The 26,499-nt window shown below is 35.9% G+C and overlaps 1 protein-coding gene across 3 annotated transcripts in view; it reads right to left on the bottom strand.

Annotated features, from left to right (window-relative positions):
* Positions 1–26,499, bottom strand: part of BRD10 (bromodomain containing 10) — a 104,892-nt gene that overhangs the window by 53,088 nt on the left and 25,305 nt on the right. For 2 of the 3 annotated variants that reach the window (XM_059071799.2, XM_059071800.2), the window contains exon 2: positions 21,345–21,545. The exons of the other annotated variant lie outside the window; for it this stretch is intronic. In XM_059071799.2, the coding sequence (XP_058927782.1) occupies positions 21,345–21,545 (201 nt within the window). The remainder of the gene's footprint in view (positions 1–21,344; positions 21,546–26,499) is intronic. 3 annotated transcript variants of the gene reach the window in all.

Raw genomic sequence — 26,499 nt, 5'->3', positions numbered from 1 at the left:
AGTTTTAGCCACAGCAATCACAGAAGAAAAAGAAATAAAAGGAAACCAAACTGGAAAAGAAGAAGTAAAGCTGTCACTGTTTGCAGATGACATGATACTATACATAGAGAATCCTAAAGATGCTACCAGAAAACTACTAGAGCTAATCAATGAATTTGGTAAAGTAGCAGGATACAAAATTAATGCACAGAAATCTCTTGCATTCCTATACACTAATGATGAAAAATCTGAAAGTGAAATTAAGAAAACACTCCCACTTACCACTGCAACAAAAATTAAAATATCTAGGAATAAACCTACCTAAGGAGACAAAAGACCTGTATGCAGAAAATTATAAGACTGATGAAAGAAATTAAAGATGATACCAACAGATGGAGAGATATACCATGTTCTTGGATTGGAAGAATCAACATTATGAAAATGACTATATGACCCAAAACAATCTAGAGATTCACTGCAATCCCTATCAAACTACCACTGGCATTTTTCACAGAACTAGAACAAAAAATTGCACAATTGGTATGGAAACACAAAAGACCCTGAATAGCCAAAGCAATCTTGAGAAAGAAAAATGGGGCTGGAGGAATCAGGCTTCCTGACTTCAGACTATACTACAAAGCTACAGTAATCAAGACAGAATGGTACTGGCACAAAAACAGAAATACAGATCAATGGAACACGATAGAAAGCCCAGAGAGAAACCCACGCATATATGGTCACCTCATCTTTGATAAAGGAGGCAAGAATATACAATGCAGAAAAGACAGCCTCTTCAATAAGTGGTGCTGGGAAAACTGGACAGCCACACAAAAGTAAACTCAAAATTGATTAAAGACCTAAATGTAAGGCCAGACACTATCAAACTCTTAGAGGAAAACAGGCAGAACAGTCTATGACATCAATCACAGCAAGATCCTTTTTGACCCACCTCCTAGAGAAATGGAAATAAAAACAAAAATAAACAAATGGGACCTAATGAAACTTAAAAGCTTTTGCACAGCAAAGGATACCATAAACAAGACCAAAAGACAACCCTCAGAATGGGAGAAAATATTTGCCAATGAAGCAACTGACAAAGGATTAATCTCCAAAACTTACAAGCAGCTCATGCAGCTCAATAACAAAAAACCAAACAACCCAATCTAAAAATGGGCAGAAGACCTAAATAGACATTTTTCCAAAGAAGATATACAGATTGCCAACAAACACATGAAAGAATGCTCAACATCATTAATCATTAGAGAAATGCAAATCAAAACTACAATGAGGTATCATCTCACACCAGTCAGAAGGGCCATCATCAAAAATTCTACAAACAATAAATGCTGGAGAGGGTGTGGAGAAAAGGGAACCCTCCTGCACTGTTGGTGGGAATGTAAATTGATACAGCCACTATGGAGAACAGTATGGAGGTTCCTTAAAAAACTACAAATAGAACTACCATACGACCCAGCAATCCCACTACTGGGCATATACCCTGAGGAAACCATAATTCAAAAAGAGTCATGTATCACAATGTTCATTGCAGCTCTATTTACAATAGCCAGGACATAGAAGCATCCTAAGTGTCCATCAACAGATGAATGGATAAAGAAGATGTGGCACACATATACAATGGACTATTACTCAGCCATAAAAAGAAATGAAACTGAGTTATTTGTAATGAGGTGGATGGACCTGGAGTCTGCATACAGAGTGAAGTAAGTCAGAAGGAGAAAAACAAATACCGTATGCTAACACATATATATGGACTCTAAGGAAAAAAAAATGTCATGAAGAGATTAGTGGTAGGACGGGAATAAAACACAGACCCACAAAAAAAAAAAAAAAAACAAACAAACACAGACCTACTAGACCACGGACTTGAGGATATGGGGAGTGGGGAGGGTAAGCTGTGACAAAGTGCGAGAGTGGCATGGACATATATATACTACCAAACGTAGGGTGGATAGCTAGTGGGAAGCAGCCGCATGGCACAGGGAGATCATCTAGGTGGTTTGTGACCACCTAGAGGGGTGGGATAGAGAGGGTGGGAGGGAGGGAGATGCAAGAGGGAGGGGATATGGGGATATATGTATATGTATAGCTGATTCACTTTGTTATAAAGCAGAAACTAACACACCATTGTAAAGCAATTATACTCCAATAAAGATGTTAAAAAAAAAAAGAAACGAAATTGAGTTATTTGTAGTGAGGTGGATGGACCTAGAGTCTGTCATACAGAGTGAAATAAGTCAGAAAGAGAAAAACAACTACTGTATGCTAACACATACAGATGGAATCTAAAAAGAAAAAAAATGGTCATGAAGAATCTAGGGGCAAGATGGGAATAAAGACACAGACCTACTAGAGAATGGACTTGAGGATACGGGGAGTGGGAAGGGTAAGCTGGGACGAAGTGAGAGAGTGGCATGGACATATATACACTACCAAATGTAAAACTGATAGCTACTGGGAAGCAGCCACATAGCACAGGGAGATCAGCTCGGTGCTCTGTGACCACCTAGAGGGGTGGGATAGGGAGGGTGGGAGGGAGTGAGACTCAAGAGGGAAGAGATATGGGGACATATGTATATGTATCACTGATTCACTTTGTTATAAGGCAGAAGCTAACACACCACTGTAAAGCAATTATACTCCAATAAAGTTGTTTAAAAAAAAAAAAAGCATTTGACAAACTGCCAAAAAAAAAATGTGGTATATCTGTACAATGGAATATTATTTGGCAATTAAAAAAATGAAGTGTTGATAAATGTTACAACATGGATGAACCTTGAAACATGATACTAAGTGAAAGAAGTCACCCATAAGACCACATATTATATAATACCATTTATATAAAATGTCCAGAAATGAATAGAGATGGAAAGTAGATTAGAGGTTTCCTAGGACTGGGGAGGTGGGGGAAATGGGAAGTGACTTCATAGTTTTTTTTTTTTTTCTTTTTTTTGGCTGCACTGGACCTTAGTTGTGGCATATTAACTCTTAGTTGCAGCATGTGGGATCTAGTTCCCTGACCAGGGATTGAACCCAGGCCCTCTGCTTTGGAAGCATGGAGTCTTAGTCACTGGACCACCAGGCAAGTCCCATTAGTCTTTATTTTTGGTGTGATGAAACATTCTACAATTGACTGAAGTGATGATTGCACAACTCTATGAATATACTAAAAACAACTGGATTTTATATTTAAATAGGTAAACTCTACAGTATATGAATTATATTTCAATAAAGCTGTATTTAAAGAAATAAAAGCATACAAGGTTTTGGGAGAGAAATTAAAATGCACCAAGGGGAAGAAAATATAATAACTTCTTTCTCTTGAATTTTCAAGAGTGAGAGCTCCTCCTCTAGAAAAGATGTATAAAAACATAAAGATGTGACTAATTCATGGACTCTAAATGAAAATCGAGGCACAGTGTCTGACACTGGCTATTTTTCTGTACTATCATATTGTAATCTGTTAAAACAAATACATAGTAAGAATACTATTTTAGCAATATCAGGACTTTCATTTTATAGAAGAAACTTACTTTAATATTTCTGGCTAAGCGGTCATACTATAACTACCTTGTTATTACAGATACAACAAATTATCTGATCAAGTAGTTCTGGTTCATTAAAAAAGCTAATACAGAAACTATCATTTGTGATTTGGCATTTATGTATATTAATTACTTTTGAATATCTAAACAATGCTGGAGATTTTTGGTAAAATTCATTTTTTTTCCAAAGTGTTTACAGTTTTGAGGAGTTTTAGCTTTTTACTGAATGGGAGTGGTTGTGGGATGATAGAATCTGGCTTCCCCAGTACAAAGCTGAGACTCCAAAAGCCCACAAAATTAGCAGAAGGGTGTACTAGCAACAACAGTCCCTTCTCCTGGCCCCATCTAAGGGACTGAAAGGAAAACTGTCTTCACAATAGGAGTGCTGGATGGAGAAAAAATAAAATCTCTTCTAAGAATTTGTAACTGTAAGCTGACTCATGTGGATTTACTGACCACATTCACATGTCCTGGGTGCTCAAAAAGTTTAACGTGGTCTCATGTCATAATTGTTGTCAGGTACTTGAACAGAAAAAAATCAATGCTCTGAGGCAATGAACCTTATAACTAGACCTTAAGGAACTCCCATACTGATTCAGTTACAAGAAATGAGTTCACAGTCAAAAAAACCCCAAAATAGAAAAGGAAATAAGTTACTGTTGAGGGATAGGAAAAAAAGTACGATGCCCCCAAAATCAATAGACATAGGTAATTTAGGAGGTGCAAAATACGTCTAGTGAAAAGAAACTGAAAACAAGGGGAAAGAGAAAGATTATTTTAAAATGCAAAGCAGTTTTGAAAAAGAACTAAAGAAAACTTCTAAATACGAAAAATACAGAAATTAAAAGAAAAAAAGATTTATGGTTAACTCAACAGAAATAATGGAAGCCAGCAGACAATGGAATATCTTTAATGTACTTAAAAAAAAACTATCGGGACTTCCCTGGTGGTGTAGTGGTTAGGAATCCGCCTGCCAATGCAGGAGACGTGGGTTTGAGTCCTGGTCCGGGAAGATCACACATGTCGTGGATCAACTAAGCCTGTGCACCACAACTACTGAGCCCGTGTGCCTACAGCCCGTTCTCCACAACAAAGTTACTGTAGTGAGAAGCCCACACACCACAACGAAGAGTAGCCTCCTCTTGCCACAACTAGAGAAAGCCCGCTTGCAGCAATGAATACTCAACGCAGCCAAAAATAAATAAATGAATTAATATTTTAAAAAACTATCAATGTAAATATCCATTCACAGCAAAAATATCTTTCAAAAATGAGGACAAACATAAAGATATTTTCAAACAAAAACTCCATATTTGTGATGAACAGAACCTCATCCAAAGGAAATGCTAAAGGATTTACTTCAAATGGAATAAATGTCAGTGATCCTTAACTGATGATCAGAGATGAGAAGAGAGCAAAAAAGTGGTAACATATAGCTATATTCACATAGACAGGGCATAAAATAATGATAAAAATGTTTTGTGGAGTTTAAAAAGAAGACAAGATAGAATTAAAATACATTACAACAATAACAAATATCTGGGCAAGAAATGATTACAGTTAAAAGTTCCAAGGTTCTTGTATTAATCAGGAAAATGGTAAAAATACTGATTAGGCTTTAATAAGTTAACTATGCATATGAAAGTTTCTAGGGTAGGTACTAAAATAACAGATTTTAAACATGCAAATGAGTAGAGATGGAGATATGGAAGGAAAAATATATAATAATTAAAAGTGGTGCGATGCATGTAACTAAAGCAGTACTTTGAGGGACATTTATAGTTAAGAACGCATATTTAGAAAAGAAGGAAAGTTGAAAATCAAACATACGTGTTCATTAAAAGAAAAAAAACTAGAAAAGAACAGCAAATCAAAGCCCCAAAGCTGAAAGAAGGAAATAAAGAGCAGAAATCAATGAAATATAAAACAAATATACAATAGAAAAATAATTAAATTCAAAAGTTGGTTCTTTGGAAACATTATTAAAATTAATAAACCCTTGGCAATACTGATGAAGAAAACAAACATACACACACAAAACCAATACCAGAAATGAAAATGGGCACATCCAGTAGATTCTACAGATATAGATGATATAATGATAAGAAACTTTATGCCAAGAGACAATTTAAATGAAACAGCCAAGTTTTTTGAAATACACAAATTAACAAAAATGACACAAGAAGAACAAAAATCTGAATAATCCTGTTACCTATTAAAGAAACTACACACTTCAAAATCTTTCCCACATATGGGACTTCTCTGGTGGTCCAGTGGTTAAGACTCTGAGCTTCCACTGCAGGGGGCATGGGTTTGATCCCTGGTCAGAGAACTAAGATCCTGTATGCCATGCAGTATGGCAAAAAAACAAACCCCAAACCCCCAAAATAACCAAAAGAAAAAAAAAACTTCCCTACATAGAAAAATCAGGGTCCTAAAGCCTTCACAAGAATTCATCTCGAATATTTCAGTTAATGAGACAAAGTATAAAACAGGCATGTTAAAGAAGTAAAAGAGGGAGGACAGATTAAAGTCTAACAAACACCCAGTTGGAGCTCCAGAAATAATAATACAGAAGAGGGGTAGGGGAGTGTAATGATGGCAATATTTGAAGAGATAATGGCTGAGAATTTCCTAGAAATGATAAAGGACACAAATCCCCAATTCAAAAAGCCCAAGAAAGTAAATTAAGAGAACCACACTGGTCCTATCATAATAAAATAATAAAACATCAAAGACCAAAAAAATCTTACAAGCAGTCAGGGGGGGAGAAAGACAGATTACATATACAACAATCACAAAAAGATTGACAGATTTCTCAATAGCAACAAAATAAACCAGAAAAAACTATCAATCATGGATGAGGATAAATTAAAGTCATTTTCATTTAGACAAAAAGCAGAACTCATTCTAAGTAAAGTAAAAACTTCTAAGGTGTCTTCTGCTTCCACCTGATGAAGTAACAAGGAATCATACTTACTCTCCTACCTGAACCAACCATAAAAATCCTGACAAAATAGATAAAACAATGGTCTGTAAGAATCTAAACATCAAGCAAAGGACAGTGAGCTCAGAGAGACGGGAAACAGAGAAGATGAGCCCAACAACTGTTGCAGTTACTGCTTTGAGAGAATTTTCAGGCCATGATGCAGGAGGGGGAACCCAGGTAGAGCCTAGCAGACTCCCTGAGTTGAGAAGAAGTCAAGAATCCAGAGACACCAAGGCAGCTAAAGTCTATAGGACATAATACTAAAGAAGAGAGAGCTGCATAAAGTGAGAACAGCAAAGATGTACAGTCCCCCTCAAATATTCAGAGCAATAGTGTATGCATGTAAGGAAACAACCCAAAACTAGGTGGGGGGAAAACATCCAAAAGATTAGAAAATATAGTGTGTATTCCCACAAGCCACACTGGAAAAACTCGTAATTCATGGGATGCTGGATAGAATACTCAGCAAGGTCTTGCATTTGTAGTAGAGAATAATTAGCTCTAGACTGAGCACTGTTCTGGACCCAAGTAACAAATCATACAAGACCCAAAATGACCAAACTGTTTCCAAGTAATTAACTGCATTCCAGAAAAAATGCTCTAGGAGATTCATAGAAATATAAAAATATCTGGCACCCACCAAGATAAAACTCACAATGTTTGGCATCCAAACCAAAATACTAGGCATACAACAAAGCAGAAACACATGATCCATAATGAGGAGATAAAAATCAATCACTCAAAACTGACCCAGAAATGAAACAAATGTTAGGATTAGCAAATAAGGCCATTAAAGTAGTTATTGAAACTGTAATCTATATGGTCAAAAAGTTAAGTAGAGACGTGGAAGATATAAAATAGACCCAAATTGAACTTTTAGAGACGAAAACTACAATGTCTGATATGAAAATATACTGAATGGGACTAATGGCAAATTAGACATAGCAGAAGAAAAGATTAGTGAACTTGGAGACAGTAATAGAAACTATCCACATTTCAAGATACAGAGAAAATACTTCTGTAGTATATACTTCAGTAAAACAATGATCACAGAAAGAAGTTCTAAGATGAAAGAAGAATTGAAGAAGAAATCAATTGTGAATCATGAGTACATAAACATTATACTACAAAAAACAGTAACAATAATGTTTAGTTTGGTGAGTAAAAAATGAGATCAAGCTAAATTATCATCAATCATATATAAGACAGATGAGGCAGAAAAGATCAAGATATACAACAGAAATAGAGCATGTAACTTCCAAGTGAGCAGAAACAGTTGTAAGTGAAATAAATCTCATCTTCCATAGATGGATGTAAACAGATAATGCCAAACTGAAAAATCAAGAACTAGCAATAAGCATGTATTTAGAAATGTGGAAATAATTACTAGAAAAAAATGGCTAAAAAGTTAAAGGTAGATGTTTCTGAGTCATGAAATAGAAGATGAATTGAAGTAAGGCTGTTGTCTTTAATTAGAAGCCTTAATAGTACTATGTTACTTTTAAACTATACAGCCAATGAAATAAAAAAAATTCTTAAATCAACTTTTCAAAAAGAATATTAGCCAGGAGATATTAAAGAGCCAATACCAAAAAGATTTATGGATATTATATTTCTTACCTGTTAGATTTATGGATATTGTGTATTTTACCATGAAATTGAGTTTCTCTACACTTTATGTATACTGAAAAGGGTAATCATTTCTTCAATATTCTGTTGTTAACTAAAGAAAAGGTTTTCAAGTTACTTCTCATGAAATGTAACTCAGAGCTTGTTTAAAAGTTTGGTATAGAAAACTATCTGTTAGAATACCAACCAACAAAAAGTGCATTCATGTAGTATGCCTGGCACAGAAACTGATTTTGGTCAACCCTGTCACAATCAATCATGCTCTGTTTCTGTAGAGGTGAAAGAGTAACAACTAGTGCTCAGGGAAGAAAATGAAAGGAGAAGTTGAAGCAGGCCAAGACACTTTTATGGATTTGGTTTTGACTAAAATAGTGCTAGCAACCTTTGGCCAATAAAGGCTAGAGATATGGCAATTTCAGACACTATTTATTCAATTTATAGATGGGGACACTAAGGACATAGAGGGGCGATAAGATAACTTCCTTAGGCTTACACAGTGATTAGCGTAAGAGCCAGCAATACAAACAGTTCACCATTGGTGGGCCAAAGTTAGCACAAACTGGCTTACTCTTGGAAGAAGATTAGGCAATAATTCACAAATTCTGTTAGCTCAGGTGCCTGGAAAGGCCATGACTTAGTTGGGGTATGATGCTGCCAAATGTGGACATTGCCTGAGTTACTCAAGGGCTGCTACTCACTCTTCTGTTCCCTATAAACTAAACCCTTCAGGGGAGAATGATGGATTCTAGCCTCAGACCATAAGTACTGAAGAGGCAGGAGAAAGAGAAACAAAGATTGGTCTGGTGTAGGCCAGTGTAACACAGAATAATCCTTTAGATCTAGAGCTGTGAGTCTCTGTCCCAATCCTCAGCAGTATGGTATATACAGAATGGGAGCTTGCCAAAGAGCTCTAGAGTTAATATCTATAATCTGCCAATTTAAAAAAACTTAGTTCAAACACTTAAAATATAATTAAAACATTTAAAAAACACTGTATTATGAAATGCTGAAGAAAACCACGCTCTGCTCACAAGGACAAATAAAAAAGACCTTTCAAAGTTATTCTCAATTTAAAAATTTGTTCTGAAGTGCTGTACTAAAATCAGATAGAGTGCTACATGTTTCTAAAATGTTAGCTTGAAAAATTAAGCCTTCAGGGCTTCCCTGGTGGTGCAGTGGTTGAGAGTCCGCCTGCTGATGCAGGGGACACGGGTTCGTGCCCCGGTCCGGGAAGATCCCACATACCGCGGAGCAGCTGGGCACGTAAGCCATGGCCGCTGAGCCTGCACGTCCAGAGCCTGCACTCCACAACGAGAGAGGCCACAACAGTGAGAGGCTCGGGTACCGCAAAAAAAAAAAAAAAAAAAAAAAATTAAGCCTTCAGTATTGGGGCAGTGCTATATGAATGCCTGAGGATAGTTATAAAAGCCACATTCACTAATGAAAAAAAGGTTGAGAGTAGATCCTAATAGTTCTCACTGAAAGGAGAAATTTTTTTTAAAAAAATTTATTTTATTTATTTATTTTTGGCTGCATTGGGTCTCCATTGCTGTGCACGGGCTTTCTCTAGTTGCAGCGAGCAGGAGCTACTCTTCATTGTGGTGCGTTTGCTTCTCATTGCAGTGGCTTCTCTTGTTGCGGAGCACGGGCTCCAGTAGTTGTGGCACTCAGGCTCAGTAGTTGTGGTGCATGGGCTTAGTTGCTCCTCAGCATTTGGGATCTTCCTGGACCAGGGATTGAACCCGTGTCCCCTGCACTGGCAGATGGATTCTTCACCACTGAGCCACCAGGGAAGTCCCTCTTTTTATTACATCTATATGAGATGGTCAGTATAATTAAATCTACTGTGGTAATCATTTCACAATATATATGTCAAACCATCATGCTGTACATCTTATACAGTGATGTATATCACTCATTTCTCAATAAAATTGGAAGTAAAAGTAAACACCACCAAATGAACAAAAAAAAAGTGTCCCCCAATTTTTTTTTTTTTTCCTGGACAAGTTCTCACTTTTGAGGTTGCTCCTTACTGGCTTCAAGAATGTTTACCTGTTACTATGTAAAATACAAACAGAAGTTGTGCCTAAGGTTACTTTGGTCAGGTATAACTTGGTAGGAACATCACTAACAAGTGAAGAGCTTTACAAAAGAAAATTATGGGGCTTCCCTGGTGGCGCAGTGGTTGAGAGTCCGCCTGCTGATGCAGGGGACACGGGTTCGTGCCCTGGTCCGGGAAGATCCCACGTGCCGCGGAGCAGCTGGGCCCGTGAGCCATGGCCGCTGAGCCTGCGCGTCCGGAGCCTGTGCTCCGCAACGGGAAGAGGCCACAACAGTGAGAGGCCCGCGTACCGGGAAAAAAAAAAAAAAAAAAAAGAAAATTATGTTTTAAAGTACCCTAACTTTACTAGTTTTATAAAGTTTATCGAATGCTTCCCATGTGTGAGAATACAAAGAGGTGAAAGCATGGACCACACTCTTAAATAGGAGTTTACAATCTAGTAAGAAACATATACAGAAGCTGTAATCCAAAATAATCCATTAACTGAAAAAACAATATAACACAGTATGTAAACTGGTAGCATGAAAAAGGAAAGCATGACATTTATTTACATTTTCAAAAATGAGGAATATAAAATATTATATTTTAGGAAAACCAACCATTCATATTAAGTGTTCAGTCAAGCTTCTTACTTAGCTACCAACAACAGAATCTCTTCTAGCTAGAGAAGGAATTAAGCTCTGTTAAGGGTAACAGAGCCAAACTTAATAGATATGAAGATATGAATCCCAACCACACTTTGAGAGCTTCTCCAGGAAAAACTAGACTTCCACTACTACTTAGTATTTCTGAAACTAGGAAGCTATAACAACTAGAAGCTCCCACCACCACCTTTGCCAAAATATTAACTTCCCTGCCCAAGGCTGCCACCTCATGTTGGTCCTAAGCAATTTCAAGTGAGAAGAGTATGACTGGTCACAGACAGGCCTCTACCTTAGCTATGAGTGGGTATGAGAATATAAATTTTCTGGCATCTGCTTTGGGAAGTCAGGACTTACAACATGGGAAATTACCAAAATGTTGGGCAGCTGTTCAAAAATGCTGGGTGGTCACAAATGACAAACGTCTACTTCATTAAGTCACTGTTATTTTGTGTTATAGAGAATTTGAAAATAAATCACTTAATCATGAGTCATAGCTTTTAATTCACAAAAATCTAGAAAACATTTTTACTTTAACTCCAATGATTTCCAAATCAATAAAATACCAGTAAGTTTAGACAAAATATGTGAAATGACTATAAAAGCATGCACACTATTTCTAGTAATCCAAAGTTTTGCAAAAAAAGAATGGTGAAGAGGTTTAATATTTTTAATATGGCTAGAGTAGACGTTAATGATTGAAACAGCTACCTAATCATGTCATATTCCAGATTAGCTGAAATTTACTTAAGGAGAGCTAACTTCCAATTTTAACAATTTTATTTTTAAAATATTATCTACAATGTATTATATATGTTCCTGCTTAATAAACAAAGTATATAAAATATAATTTAATCTTTCTTTAATGGCTCAATGTCACCATTATAAGCAAAATGCAGTGGTCATGAGTAGCTTAAAGACTATTCCAGCAACTACACTTTTTTTTTTTTTTTGGCTGCACCACGCAGATTGCAGGATCTTAGTTCCCTGACCAGGGATCGAACCCGGACCCCCTGCAGTGGAAGTGTGGAGTCCTAACCAATGGACCGCCAGGGAGTTCCCTCCAGCAACTACACATTAACCAGCCCTTTCACTCAATTTTCCCAGAACTTTGACTTGTAGTGTTGCTGTCTTCTAAATCAACAGTGCCTCTGTACACTAATCGGTCCCAAGATAGGCTGTTGCCCTAACAGCATTTACCTGAAGACGGCCAGACTACCAACCCTTACTCAGTGTTTATTCCTTTCTGTTCAACACAGCCATCTCCATTGCATTGGTTTCCAATGCATCCAGGTAAATAAAGATAGTAGTATAGGAATGCCAAGATTTTGGATTTTTGCAATCTGATTTAAGAAACCATGGTTTTTATGGCATATACTGTACAAAAAAGGGAGACTACCTACTGTATAAAAATTAAAATACAGAGTAAGGAGTCCCTTCCTTTTATTGGAATAGATCACAAATCAGAGACCTCACTGTTGGACTTAAAAGATTTTTAAAAATAATTTACTTTTAGGTTTATGTCTGCCCAGATGGTCACCTAAAAATTATCAGATGCCCATCAGTTAACTGAAGTATTACCATATTATAATATGGACTAGAATTATTCAGCTTGCTGTCAACTTGAATTTCTGATATAAAAAGTTGTTTAAAGCTAATTAGCAGGAGGAAACCTTTATTTTCTCACCTCTTTTGCCAAAAGTTTTAATCAAAAAACAAAACAAAAATAGAGAGAAACTTACGCCCAGGTTTTAAGCACAACTACCATAATCATGATCCTTGCAACCTTCCCTGTCTTCCAATCTGACCTTTCTTTATGATGTTTTCAAAGCCCCTTCCAGACCAAATTTTACAGTAGCTATCTATATTCTCAGCTAGTCTCTAACTAGCTCTTGAGAGGATATTAGATCGATAGAATTGATAGATTGATAAAATTATCATGCTAGATTATGATAGATAACTGTACAGAGAGGGAGGCTTTGTTTAGCACTCCCATGTATCATACCACATGTTGATGACTAAATGTCACATTTTCCTTCTAAGGACTCAAAACAAATCTTGCGAGAGGCTCAAAAGACATTTTAAAAACTCAGCCTATCTCACTAGTCATGTGGCACTTTATAATTTTTAATATTTGCCGTATTTTCAATTATAAAAGAAAAGCATGCTTATTTTAGAAAATTTAGAAAACAAAGGTTAAGATAAAAGAAAAAGTCTCACTATTCCTAATACATTTTACATGTGTTTTTATGTAAACTCTAAATTCGGATGCACGTAAAGTTAATGCTCTCTTGGCACTGAAGAGAGAAAAAGAAGGCAGGTGTGGCAAGGATAGCAAGAATGTGGGGAAAAAAGGCATATGATGAGGTTAGAGAGATAGGGTGAGGCCAAAAGGTAAAAGCACGGTCTTATAAACTATATTAAGCCATTAAAGTTCATGTGTGTACTTGACTTGCTTTGTTTTGGGGAGGTGTAAGTAATGGGAATAGGTAAGTGGCATTATCAAATTTGCATTTGGAAAAGTTCATTCTAGCTTTAATGTGAAAAAGAGAATGGAAGGAGGACAACTGTTTCACCAATTAAGAGAAGATTATAGTAGCCTAAGTGAGAGATTAAGGAACTGGATGGCGGCAGAGAAGACAGGGTAGCAGATTCAAGAGAGATTAGGGAATAAAACTGTCAACATTTCGGGATGAATTTGATTTGTGTATAAGGGAAAGGAAGATGTTCTGGATGAATCCTAGGTTTCTAATTTAAATAATCTAATAGATACTGGTGCCATTCATAAAGATAGGGAGCACTACAGTGAGATCAAGTTTTAGGTGTAAGCATTATGCTTTCATAATTAATTTTTGATGTAATCAATTTGAAGAAGATATCTATAGCAAATATCTTTTGTTTGCCTGCAGATCTATTCTCTACCCTTCACTGTGTAGTTTAACTGTATCAGTAGGCAACGTCATAAACTAGCTTTCCTCAGGTTCAGTTGAGGGAGCCCTGGCAAGGATCAGATAAAGACAGGAAAGTAGGGAAAAGTAGGGTAAAGTACTTATTCCCTCAGCTTCCTCTCTGTGAGGTTTTTGGTATTTGCCTAACATGCATGTGCTGTAAAAATAGTTAATAGGGAAATAACCTGAAATGATGGCTGTCTTGTTTAATGTCTTGTTAAATTTTCACGAACAATACAAGCATAATTGTTAAGAACACATGTATTAAGTTCATATAAGTGGAATAAAAGTTTTATAAATGGACTTAAATAAAAGCGGGGGAGTTGTGTCCTTCAACAGAAGGTATCATCTCAAAAAGACTCTTCTTTGTAATCCTCTCATGGGTACCAGTAACTACACCCTCTTGCTCACCCTGGCTAACAGCCTCATGTCTTAATGTTCAGCTATGATCCAATCTCTTTTGAAATAAACCCTCCTTGAATTTTCTCATTTTGAATGTGCCACCTGTTTCCTGATGGATGAGAGACAATGATACTGCCAGTGATAGATACTACATCCAGAGAACATGTTAAATATGCAATTAGGTCTCAAACTTAGAGAAGTTTGGGCAAGAGACATATATCTGAGTCTTCTGTATATAGGTGGTATGGGAATGGATGAGATGACTTATGAAGAAAGTATAACATGAGAAAAGGATAGACTCTTGGATAAAAACTTGAACTGTGGCAACAGCTGGACAGTTAAGAACCAGAAAGAACTAAAATATTGGATAATGATGGCACTTGAGACTGAGGGAGGGTTTCCCTGATGGCGCAGGGGTTAAGAATTTGCCTGCCAACGCAGGGGACATTGGCTCAAGCCCTGGTCCGGGAAGATCCCATGTGCCATGGAGCAACTGAGCCTGCGCTCTAGAGCCCATGAGCCACAACCACTGAGACCACATGCTACAACTACTGAAGCCTGTGCATCGCAACAAGAGAAGCCACCGCAATGAGAAGCCCGCACGGCAATGAAGAGTAGCCCCCGCTCACTGCAACTAGAGAAAGCCCGTGCGCAGCAATGAAGACCCAACACAGCCAATAAATAAACTAATTAATTTTTAACAACAAAACCAATAATGATGGTAACTACTTTATCAATATAACCTCCTCACAACAACTTTAAGAACATATTAGTGTAGCAACATTCCAAAAAACGTTGAAGAACTTGCCATGACCATAAGATTAAAAGCAGAATGAATATACAATTGAATCAAAAAGAATGAAGTACCCAAGAGGTGAAAGACCAAACAAAGCTGGAAGGACCATGCTCCCTGACTTTAAGTGATGCTACAAAGCCATAGTAATCAAAACAGTAGCGTACTGGCATAAAAACAGACACACAGATCAATGGAAAGGAACAGAGAGCCCAGAAATAAACCCATGCATATACAGTCAATTAATTTATGACAAAGGAGCTAAGAATATACAATGGGGAAAGGACAATCTCTTCAATAAATGGTGTTGGGAAAACTGGACAGCTAAATGCAAAAGAATGAAATTTGATGGCTCTCCTACAACATATACAACAATTAATTAACTCAAATGGATCAAAGACTTGAACATAAGACCTTACACCATAAAGCTCCTATAAGAAAAAGATAAGCAGTCAGCTCCTTGACATAGGTCTTGGTAAAGATTTTTGGAATCTGACAACAAAAGCAAAAGCAACAAAAGCTAAAATAACTACGTGTGACTGCATCATACTTAAAAGCTCTGTACAGCAGAGGAAGCCATCAACAAAATGAAAAGGAAACCTACTGAATGGGAGAAAATATTTGCAAATCATGTATCTGGTAAGAGGCTAAAATCCAAAATATATTAAAAAACTCATACAATCCAATAGCAAAAAACAAACAATTTGAATAAAAAATGTACATATCTGAATGTACATTTTTCCAAAGACACACAGATGGCCTACAGGTATATGAAAAGACGCTCAACATCACTAATCAGGGAAATGCAAATCAAAACCACAATGAAATACCACCTCACACCTTCAGAATGACCATTATCAGAAAGACTAAAAATAACAAGTATTGGTGAGGATGTGGAGAAAAGGGAACCCGTGAGCACTGCTGGGAATGTAAACTGGTGCAGCCACTATGGAAAACAGTACGACAGCTCCTCAAAAAGTTAAAAATAGAACTATAATATAATCCAGCAATTCCACTTATGGGCATTTATCTGAAGAAAATAAAAATACTAACTTGAAAAGATATATGTACCCCCATGTTTACTGCAGCCTTATATACAACAGCCAAGATATAAAAACAATCTAAGTATCCATCAATGGATGAATGGATAAAGAAAATGTGGTATATATACACAATGGAATATTATTCAGCCACAAAACAGAAGGAAATATTGCCATTTGTGACAACATGGATGGACCTCGAGGGCATTACACTAAGTGAAAAAAGTCAGACACAGAATGATAAAACTGTATGATCTCTCTTATATGTCTAATCTTAAAAAAAAAAGGATAGATTGGTGGTTGCCAGAGGAGGGTTGGAAGTGGGAAAAATGGGTTGAGTGGGTCAAAACATAAAGAAGAAAAATAAAATTAAAACAAAGTAGAATGAACACATACACACACATCTATCTGTATCTCCATCCTTAAAGAAGACACATACAACAATGTTTACTGTAGCATTCTATAATAACAAAACACTAGAAATAATCCAAAATGTGCATCTTATCAGGTAAATGGATAAACTGTAATACAGTCAGATAATGTAATATTATACACTAGCACTTGAAATAAACTAGAATGAAATAATTCAACACAGTTAAATCTCAGATACATAATGTTGAGTGAAAACAGAAAGTTGACATTTATATAAAGGATTCTTCAACGTATGCAAATCAATCAATGGGATACAACATATTAACAAACTGAGGAAGAAAAACATATGATCATCTCAATAGATGCAGAAAAAGCTTTTGACAAAATTCAACACCCATTTATGATAAAAACCCTCCAAAAAGTAGGCATAGAAGGAACTTACCTCAACATAATAAAGGTCATATATGACAAACCCACAGCCAACATCATCCTCAATGGTGAAAAACTGAAACCATTTCCACTAAGATCAGGAACAAGACAAGGATGTCCACTCTCACCACTTTTATTCAACATAGTTTTGGAATTCCTAGCTACAGCAATCAGAGAAGAAAAAGAAATAAAAGGAATCCAAATTGGAAAAGAAGTAAAACTGTCACTGTTTGCAGATGACATGATACTATACATAGAGAATCCTAAAGATGCTACCAGAAAACTACTAGAGCTAATCAATGAATTTGGTAAAGTAGCAGGATACAAAATTAATGCACAGAAATCTCTTGCATTCCTATACACTAATGATGAAAAATCCGAAAGTGAAATTAAGGGAACAGTCCCATTTACCACTCCAACAAAAAGGATAAAATACCTAGGAATAAACCTACCTAAGGAGGCAAAAGACCTGTATGCAGAAAACTATAAGACACTGATGAAAGAAATTAAAGATGATACAAATAAGTGGAGAGATATATCATGTTCTTGGATTGGAAGAATCAACATTGTGAAAATTACTATATGACCCAAAGCAATCTACAGATTCAATGCAATCCCTATCAAACTACCAATGGCATTTTTCACAGAACTAGAACAAAAAATTGCACAATTTGTATGGAAACACAAAAGACCCTGAATAGCCAAAGCAATCTTGAGAAAGAAAAATGGAGCTGGAGGAATCAGGCTCCCTGACTTCAGACTATTCTACAAAGCTACAGTAATCAAGACAGTATGGTACTGGCACAAAAACAGAAATACAGATCAATGGAACACGATAGAAAGCCCAGAGAGAAACCCACGCATATATGGTCACCTCATCTTTGATAAAGGAGGCAAGAATATACAATGCAGAAAAGACAGCCTCTTCAATAAGTGGTGCTGGGGAAACTGGACAGCTACATGTAAAAGAATGAAATTAGAACACTCCCTAACACCATACACAAAAATAAACTCAAAATGGGTTAAAGACCTAAATGTAAGGCCAGACACTATCAAACTCTTAGAGGAAAACATAGGCAGAACATATGACATTAATCACAGCAAGATCCTTTCTGACCCACCTCCTAGAGAAATGGAAATAAAAACAAAATAAACAAATGGGACCTAATGAAACTTAAAAGCTTTTGCACAGCAAAGGAAACCATAAACAAGTCGAAAAGACAACCCTCAGAATGGGAGAAAATATTTGCCAATGAAGCAACTGACAAAGGATTAATCTCCAAAACTTACAAGCAGCTCATGCAGCTCAATATCAAAAAAAACAAATAACCCAATCTAAAAATGGGCAGAAGACCTAAATAGACAATTCGCCAAAGAAGATATACAGGTTGCCAACAAACACATGAAGGAATGCTCAACATCATTAATCATTAGAGAAATGCAAATCAAACCTCAATGAGGTATCATCTCACACCAGTCAGAATGGCCATCATCAAAAATTCTACAAACAATAAATGCTGGAGAGGGTGTGGAGAAAGGGGAACCCTCTTACACTGTTGGTGTGAATGGAAATTGATACAGCCACTATGGAGAACAGTATGGAGGTTCCTTAAAAAATGAAATATAGAACTACCATATGACCCAGCAATCCCACTACTGGGCATATACCCTGAGGAAACCATAATTCAAAAAGAGTCATGTATCACAATGTTCATTGCAGCTCTATTTACAATAGCCAGGACATAGAAGCATCCTAAGTGTCCATCAACAGATGAATGGATAAAGAAGATGTGGCACACATATACAATGGACTATTACTCAGCCATAAAAAGAAATGAAACTGAGTTATTTGTAATGAGGTGGATGGACCTGGAGTCTGCATACAGAGTGAAGTAAGTCAGAAGGAGAAAAACAAATACCGTATGCTAACACATATATATGGACTCTAAAAAAAAAAAAAAAATGGTCATGAAGAACCTAGGGGCAGGACAGGAATAAAGACACAGACCTACTAGAGAATGGACTTGAGGACATTGGGAGGGGGAAGGGGAAGCTGAGACAAAGTGAGAGAGTAACATGGACATATATTCACTACCAAATATAAAACCGATAGCTACTGGGAAGCAGCCGCATAGCACAGGGAGATCAGCTCGGTGGTTTGTGACCACCTATAGAGGTGGGTTAGGGAGGGTGGGAGGCAGGGAGACGCAAGAGGGAAGAGATATGGGGATATATGTATATGTATAGCTGATTCACTTTGTTATAAAGCAGAAACTAACACACCATTGTTACCAACTATACTCCAATAAAGATGTTAAAAAAAAAAAAAAATGTTAAGAAACAGACCTGTATACACCTGATACCATCACAACATTGTAAATCAATTCAAAAAAATCAAATGTATTTCTGTATGTTAGCAACAAAATATAACTGAATTTTAAAATGATTTACAACTGCATAAAAAACAAGAAATTTTCTCTTCTTCAAAAAACACTGAAAATGAAAAGGCAAGCCACAGACTGGGAGAAAATATCCAGAACGCATATATATAGCTAACAAAGGACTTGTATCCAGAATATATAAGATAATTCTTTAAATTTAATAATAAAATTCATGGGAATGATAAAGTCAGGAAAGTGGTTTCTTCTGAGGACAGAAGAAAAATACAGAAAATCTTGATTAAAATTATGTTTATTTTGTTAAAAGTTGTTGGGTAGTGGGTACCTAGGCCTTTATTACAATTGTATTTATTCGTTGCTCCATGCTTAAAATATTTCTAATTAAAAAAGAAAAGGTTAACACTGTACCCAAAGAGAAAGTTTAATTCATAGTAAATTATCATAGTCACTAGACATTTAATGAAGGATTTTTTCCCACGTCTTATTCACCTATGTTTATTTGATATTAAGCACAGGACACAGATAAATATATGTAAAATTGTAGAAAAGAAAAAGATTCAGTCATATCTCTAGTTTCTTACTATCCATTCCTACTTAATTGCTTACATGCTTCCCTCATCACTTCAAACGACTTACTAAAAACTGCAGTTCACTGATCTTTCTCCACACTATGGACTCAAGCTTTTTTATTTTCTTTGCTGGTTCCATCGTATTTAAGTCACAGGGACAGCATGCTGCTTAGGAGCACGAGCTTTATAATCAAACTGCCTGGGTTCAAATCTTAAATTTACCACTCAAAAACTGCCTGGCTTCGGGCAAGTTACTTAATCTCTCTTTGCCTCCGGACAAATGCTGAATACATACATACAAGGTGCTTAGAGCTAAACCTGGCAAATAGTCCTGCTCAATAAATGTTAACCCTTCCTTTTAATTTTCTTCTTATTGCTATTATTACAACTACCTCCTGACTCCTCTTTGTCTCTTCCTTTGTTCCCCCTATGTCAAGGAAGGTACTAAGTACTGTTGATTGTTCCCAGAACAATCTGACCTTCTCCCTATTTCTGGTTACCAGTAGTGGAGGTCTAGACTACTACAGCCTTCTTCCTACAACCTTTCCTTTTCTTCAATTTCCCTCTATTCCAATGTATTACATACTACTGTCAGATTAATCTTTATCTCCCTCCATAAACTCCCCTTTCCTATAGCAGAAGTAATTCTATGAGGCTCTATAGAAGGAAAAAAAGTATTTCACAGTGAGTTCCCAATTAACCACTACTATTAAAAAGTATGGTGGTATAAAGTCTCAAGGTTGAATTTTAATCCTACAAATATCAAAGCAAGCTAAATTTATTACTATAAGAGGAGCAACAATATATTATAAATTGCCTTTGAGTAGCATTAGTAGTTCCCTATTAGGTCAGCAATCACTCCTAACATAGTTTGAGATATGATTTAGTATAAAAATCACCAGTCTTTTTTGAGTAATCACTTACCTCTCTGGGCCCTAGTCTCTTGGCTATTAAAAAAAAATTACAGATGTGTCATCGATCTCTATGCTCCCAGACCCTAGAAGGTAACACTAATTGAGCACAACATTCTTTCCTGATGAATCCAGAGTAAGCATAGTTATCCAGGAAATTAACACCAATGGAGGACTGGCAGAAGTGAACCTATATGTCATTTTGAACTACACAATCTCTTGAGTTTCTCCTAATTTTAAACTTTAAAGGTCTGTGATTCTATTCTAAAGCTCTATGAATCTACATAAAATTCCTCTCATTTAAAATTTATAATTCATTTAAGACTACTTCCAGAAATCTAGAAAGCACCCTGAAATCTTTCATACAAATTATTTTTGTATAGCTTCAAAGTAATTTGGTTTAAATTTTAAAACTGTATTTTGAAACAAATTTCATTGTGATATTTCAGTACTAACTCATACGTAGGTGAGAATGCATTTTGGAACACTATTAAAATGGGCCCAGAAATTTGATATGGGCACACAAAAGTTATACAACTACTCTTTGAAATGTAGTTCCTGAAAATTTGAACAACATGAAGCTTAACTTTTTTTTTTTTTTTTTTTTTTAGCATTTACCTTTTTTCTTCTTTTGCTCTCAGCTGTTCTTCCTGTCTCAAAACTTGAACCATTACAGATTCAAAAACTCCACTTGTCAAGCCTGCCAAACTTCGTGGTGTTGACCGACGCCTTGTTGAAGTACATGCAGTTCCCTTCTCATCCTCCAATCCATAATAGCCTCTAGATGTAACTGCTATCGTTGTCTTTTCTCTCAAGTGCCTTGGAGAAGAATAAGTCAATTCACAGGTCAAATCTTCTGGGTAAGCAATAAACCCCCTTAACCAGCATCTTAAGAAGAATCCTTTTTGCTAACTACATAAAAATTATTTAGTTAAACCTTGCTTAGCTATGTTTCAGATTTTTATCCTCCCTACATAATTTCTAATTTTCCTTACTCATGTCATAAAGTCAGTCTGAGTGATAGTGTCTTCCCTACAGTAAAAAAATATAAAACTGAAGCACCAAAATTAAAGATCTCTTTAATGAAAAAATTTTATTGTTTGCAAAATTAAATGTAGCTTATCTTTACATCTCTTCATATATTTCATACTACTATATCATTGCTATGGAAAAATATACAATCACACAAAAACATTTTGGGAGAGAAAATTTATGATATATAAACACTTTGAAGTAATTATAAACAAATGAAGTATTACAATATATAATTTTAAGTTGCAAGCATTACAATATATAACTGTAAATTTAGAAACATTCTGACTAAACTATAGAAAGAACCTAGGAATCTAGATTTCCTCTTCAACCTCACCATAAATGTCTCCCTACCCTATGATATTTATTATTACACTAAGATACTAGTCTAATGCTTAAAGATAGGATGAAGAATTTTCTTAGCAGTTTGCTTAATTATCCATAAATTGTCTTAATGAATTTGGATTAAAACTATTTACAATGAAGAAAGAAACATTAATCTTATAAAATTTTAAGTCTAGAATAAAAACTGAATCTTGAATTTATGAGTTAATTGTAAATCTGTGTGAGTTAATCATAAAAAGCACCAGGGAAAATATCTGCTGTTCTACCTCTGCAAAACATCCCAGAGCATCTGAAGGCTTTGTACATGTTGTTTCTACAATGGTAAAGTCAAGTCAATCTTAAAGTAAGCATTCAATATGCTGGATAAGAATCTATGTAAATTAAAATTTGACCCTGTAGTCATATTTTCCTGCTTTCCTATAGGCACAGGCTTTCTGTAATATAAAATAAGCTAAAGGTTCACCGAAACATAAACCTTTATGGTATGAAATATAATCAAACTCCTGTCCATCTTGGACTATATTTACAGTGGTTTATTACTCTAAGTTAGAGTAACTTTATAACAATCTTACTCTCATGCCATCTAGGTCCCATGAATAGTATGACTGCAAGGTTCCACTGAACTGTGGCACTATTATGTGTTTTCTTTATTATGAGGATATAACATTTTAACTAATTCAGCTTTAGGCAGGGCATAAACTTTTAAACTGGTTTTCTAGTAATGTTAAAGAACTTGAGCTAATCTATCCATACTGTTTCAGGCTGTGATCTTTTAAGCACAACAGCATACATCTATATAATGGCTAACTGGCTGGGAGTAAGGAATGTGGGCCCAAGGAAAATAAACTGGCAATAACAGATACTGAATGGATATACCTGGGTTCATTTTAGCATAGTGTTCACACTGGCGAACTAACTAGTTCTGTAATTTTAATTATTTCCTCATCAATACTAATGGAAAATAACATTAATGGACAATACTATACTGAAATGTGATGACATGTCAGAGGTTACCCGGTATGTAGAGCACTGGGGATAAGGAGAGTTGAGGGAAATATTAAGTCAAATGGCTTATAAACTGTCATGTAAACAAGTCAGAAACTAAATTTTACCCTTTAACTTCAGTCTTATAACTAGAGAAGATGAAGTTATAAACTACTTTTTTTTTTTTTTTTTTTCGGTACTTGGGCCTCTCACTGTTGTGGCCTCTCCCGTTGCGGAGCACAGGCTCCGGACGCGCAGGCTCAGCGGCCATGGCTCACGGGCCCAGCTGCTCCACGGCATGTGGGATCTTCCCAGACCGGGGCACGAACCCGTGTCCCCCGCATCGGCAGGCGGATTCTCAACCACTGCGCCACCAGGGAAGCCCCTAAACTACTTTTTTAAACAGTACTTTCTCATAACTAAGAGGAATTAATATCCTTTATTACTCATCAGATATAAGAATTTATAAGCTTTGATATTTATCATTCATAATCAAAATACAAAGAAAATGATGATGCTTCTCTTGTATCAATACGTAAAGATGAAACGGTCTAAGGAAAAAAAAATTCTCATACAGCATTAGTGGGTATGGAAAATTTGCACAGCCTTCTTGGAAGTCAATTTGGTAATAATCATTAAGATTTAATGTGCACATATCCTTTGACCCATCATGCTTCTAGGAATTTACCCTATAGACATATATCCACAACTGTGAGCAATAACACACACACACGAAGTATTGTTTGTCATTCAAAAAGAACAACCTGGAAACAAATGTCCTTTGATAGGAGACAGGTTAAATAAAGTCATGTACATCACAACATGCAATACCATCATCCATTAAAAGCAACAGATAAATCTGTATGTACTCACTATAAAAGATGTCCACATTACACTGCTGAATGTAAAGAAGTTGTTTTGGGGTAAAATATATTTTTTACCCCAAAAGGCATTATATACAATTATATGTAAACATACATATGGCATCCAGTAGTGTGTGTTTGTGTACATGTTCAAACTCTCACCTAGATTACTTCAATCTCTCTGTGACACACCTCCTGACTTCTACTCTGACCTCCCTCCAGTCTATCCTTCAAGCTGCAACCAAGGTAATCCTTTTAAAAAGCCAATCAGATTATGTCATTGCCCTGCTCTGTCTCCTCCAAAGCCTTCCAGTTATACTTAAAATACAATGCAAAGTTCTGATGGCTTACAACAGTTAGTATTGTATGGCCCTCATCTACCTCTTCAGACCCTATTTTCTATTACTCTGACCTTAGCTTTTTGTCTTCTGGCCACAAAAGTCTCCTTGTTATTCTCAGTCACACCAACATCTGCTTTGCACTTGATCTCTCTGCTGTAAGGCACTTTCCCCCCAGATATTTGTATGGCTAGGCACTATCACTTCATTCAAATCTCTATTCAAATATCACCATATTTGAGAGGACTTCCCTGACCACCATAACCTGTAAAGGATTCCCTGTCATTCTCTAATGCTTTACTCTGGTTTCTTTTTCTTCATGTTACTTATCATACATTAATTATCTATTTATTTGGTAATTATCCATATCCTCACCAGAATGAAAGCTCCAGGCGGATAAGCACTTTGTTTTGTTAATGGCTGTTACCTTCAGAGCCTCAAACTGTGGTATATAGATATAGTATTTGGAAGGATACAAGCCAAACCATTTATTTTTCATTTTAAATTTACACACATAAAGTTGAAAAATTCTAGCCATCTATTTTGTCCACAGTAAAAGAAGACTGATTAAACATTTGTTACTAACTAGTACTTGAGTTTTCATTCATCAGAGAATAAAAGGCAATAAAATAAGATGAAAATAAGTCTCATCTCCAAATAACAATTGTCAGATAATCAGCAATCAAATAATACACTAAAATAACTCCCCTTTCCCAAAATTCAAGTTTTCCTTCCTATTAGGAAAATTATTCCATGAAATCAGTCTGACAGCAGTTTGAAAATAACAGATTGCTAACTGTAAGCAAAAGCTAAGCAATAATTATGGTTGATTCATTGAGTTTTATAGTTACCCTTTTTCTTTTTTTTTTCCCTCACAAAGAAAGCATGAAAGGTCTTTTCTGTGGTGTTGATACATTCCAAATTTCAGAATTCAGAGGTGCAATTTTGTTTAAAATTATTAAAATAGGTATTAAGGTGAAGTGAACTGATATTAAGTTTTACTTAAGGTTAATATTTGGACTGACTCTCTACTATAAACAGATGATTGGAAAGGTTTCCGCTATTACATGATTTTACATTACCAAAACAATGTAGAAGTGTCACCTATAATAAGTTTATCTGTCCACTTAAAAGTTGGAAACAGAATCATCTAATGTGCTTTAAAATGTTGTAAATGAAGAGTTTCAGTCACTTTTTAAACCCATTTACTTAAAAAAATATTAAAATGCAATATCGCCCTCAGGGTCCTGACAAGACAGAGATAATACTCAAAAGGAGGTGATGTTTAATGAAGACACCATTTACAAATGTGCAGGTAAGGTTAAGGGAAACTAGGAAGGGATGATGAACTAGCTAGAGAGCATTATTATCACTCTAGGCTCAATAGGGAAAGGGGAGGGAATAGTTACTAGAACCAAGAAGCTGTCATTGTAGAAAAGGGCCACACGATGAGAAGCCCAGCAAAGAAGAAGCTGTTAGTATAAATATCCCTAGCTCTCTGTCAGTGCCTCCAACTGACTGAACCCAATCAGAAGCCAGAAAACAAGGCAGACCAGTTGATAACAGTCCTTAGAGATCAGCTTCCTGGGGCACAGAGCATAGTGCACAAGGGTGGAGAATAGATTTGAAGGTGCAAATGAAGATCATCCAGCACAACAGGAACTTAGTATTAGTTTTCAAGAGCAACTAACTGAAATTAGGAAAGGCAGAACTTTTTTTGGTGGATTTCAACAAAAACTTTTGCATGTTTGATAGATAAGCATCATTATGTAGTCAGCCCAGCCTGTCATGCACTCTTTCCATCTGGATTTGTGTATCTTTATGAGCTCTGAACTACAACAGTCTTTAAAACCAAGTACCAAAATAAACCCAACTTAAAACAAGCCTTTCAGATAACTCTACAGCCAATTATTAAACCAAGATTTTCAAAACTAATGAAGTATCAAAACGCCCTCACCAAAAATAACTTTTCATAACATTAATATTATTTTTAAAAATTTAAAATATGCTTCATCTCTCATTTCCAGGATCTAGTTTAATGTACTGTGATATAACATTTTATACTATATAAAGCATAATAATACAGAAGAAACTATATATAATTTATAAATAAATATGCATACAATAGGGGTACATATTCAAAACCTTTTCTGCTTGAGAAGACAGATCATAAAAGTTTGGAGACCACTCCTCTCATCTCCAGCTTATATA

Source organism: Kogia breviceps, chromosome 8, assembly GCF_026419965.1.
Source record: "Kogia breviceps isolate mKogBre1 chromosome 8, mKogBre1 haplotype 1, whole genome shotgun sequence".
Taxonomy (NCBI): Eukaryota; Metazoa; Chordata; class Mammalia; order Artiodactyla; family Physeteridae; genus Kogia; species Kogia breviceps.
The sequence above is the reverse complement of the archived record's forward strand: the minus strand, read 5'-3'. Positions and strand labels throughout refer to the sequence as shown.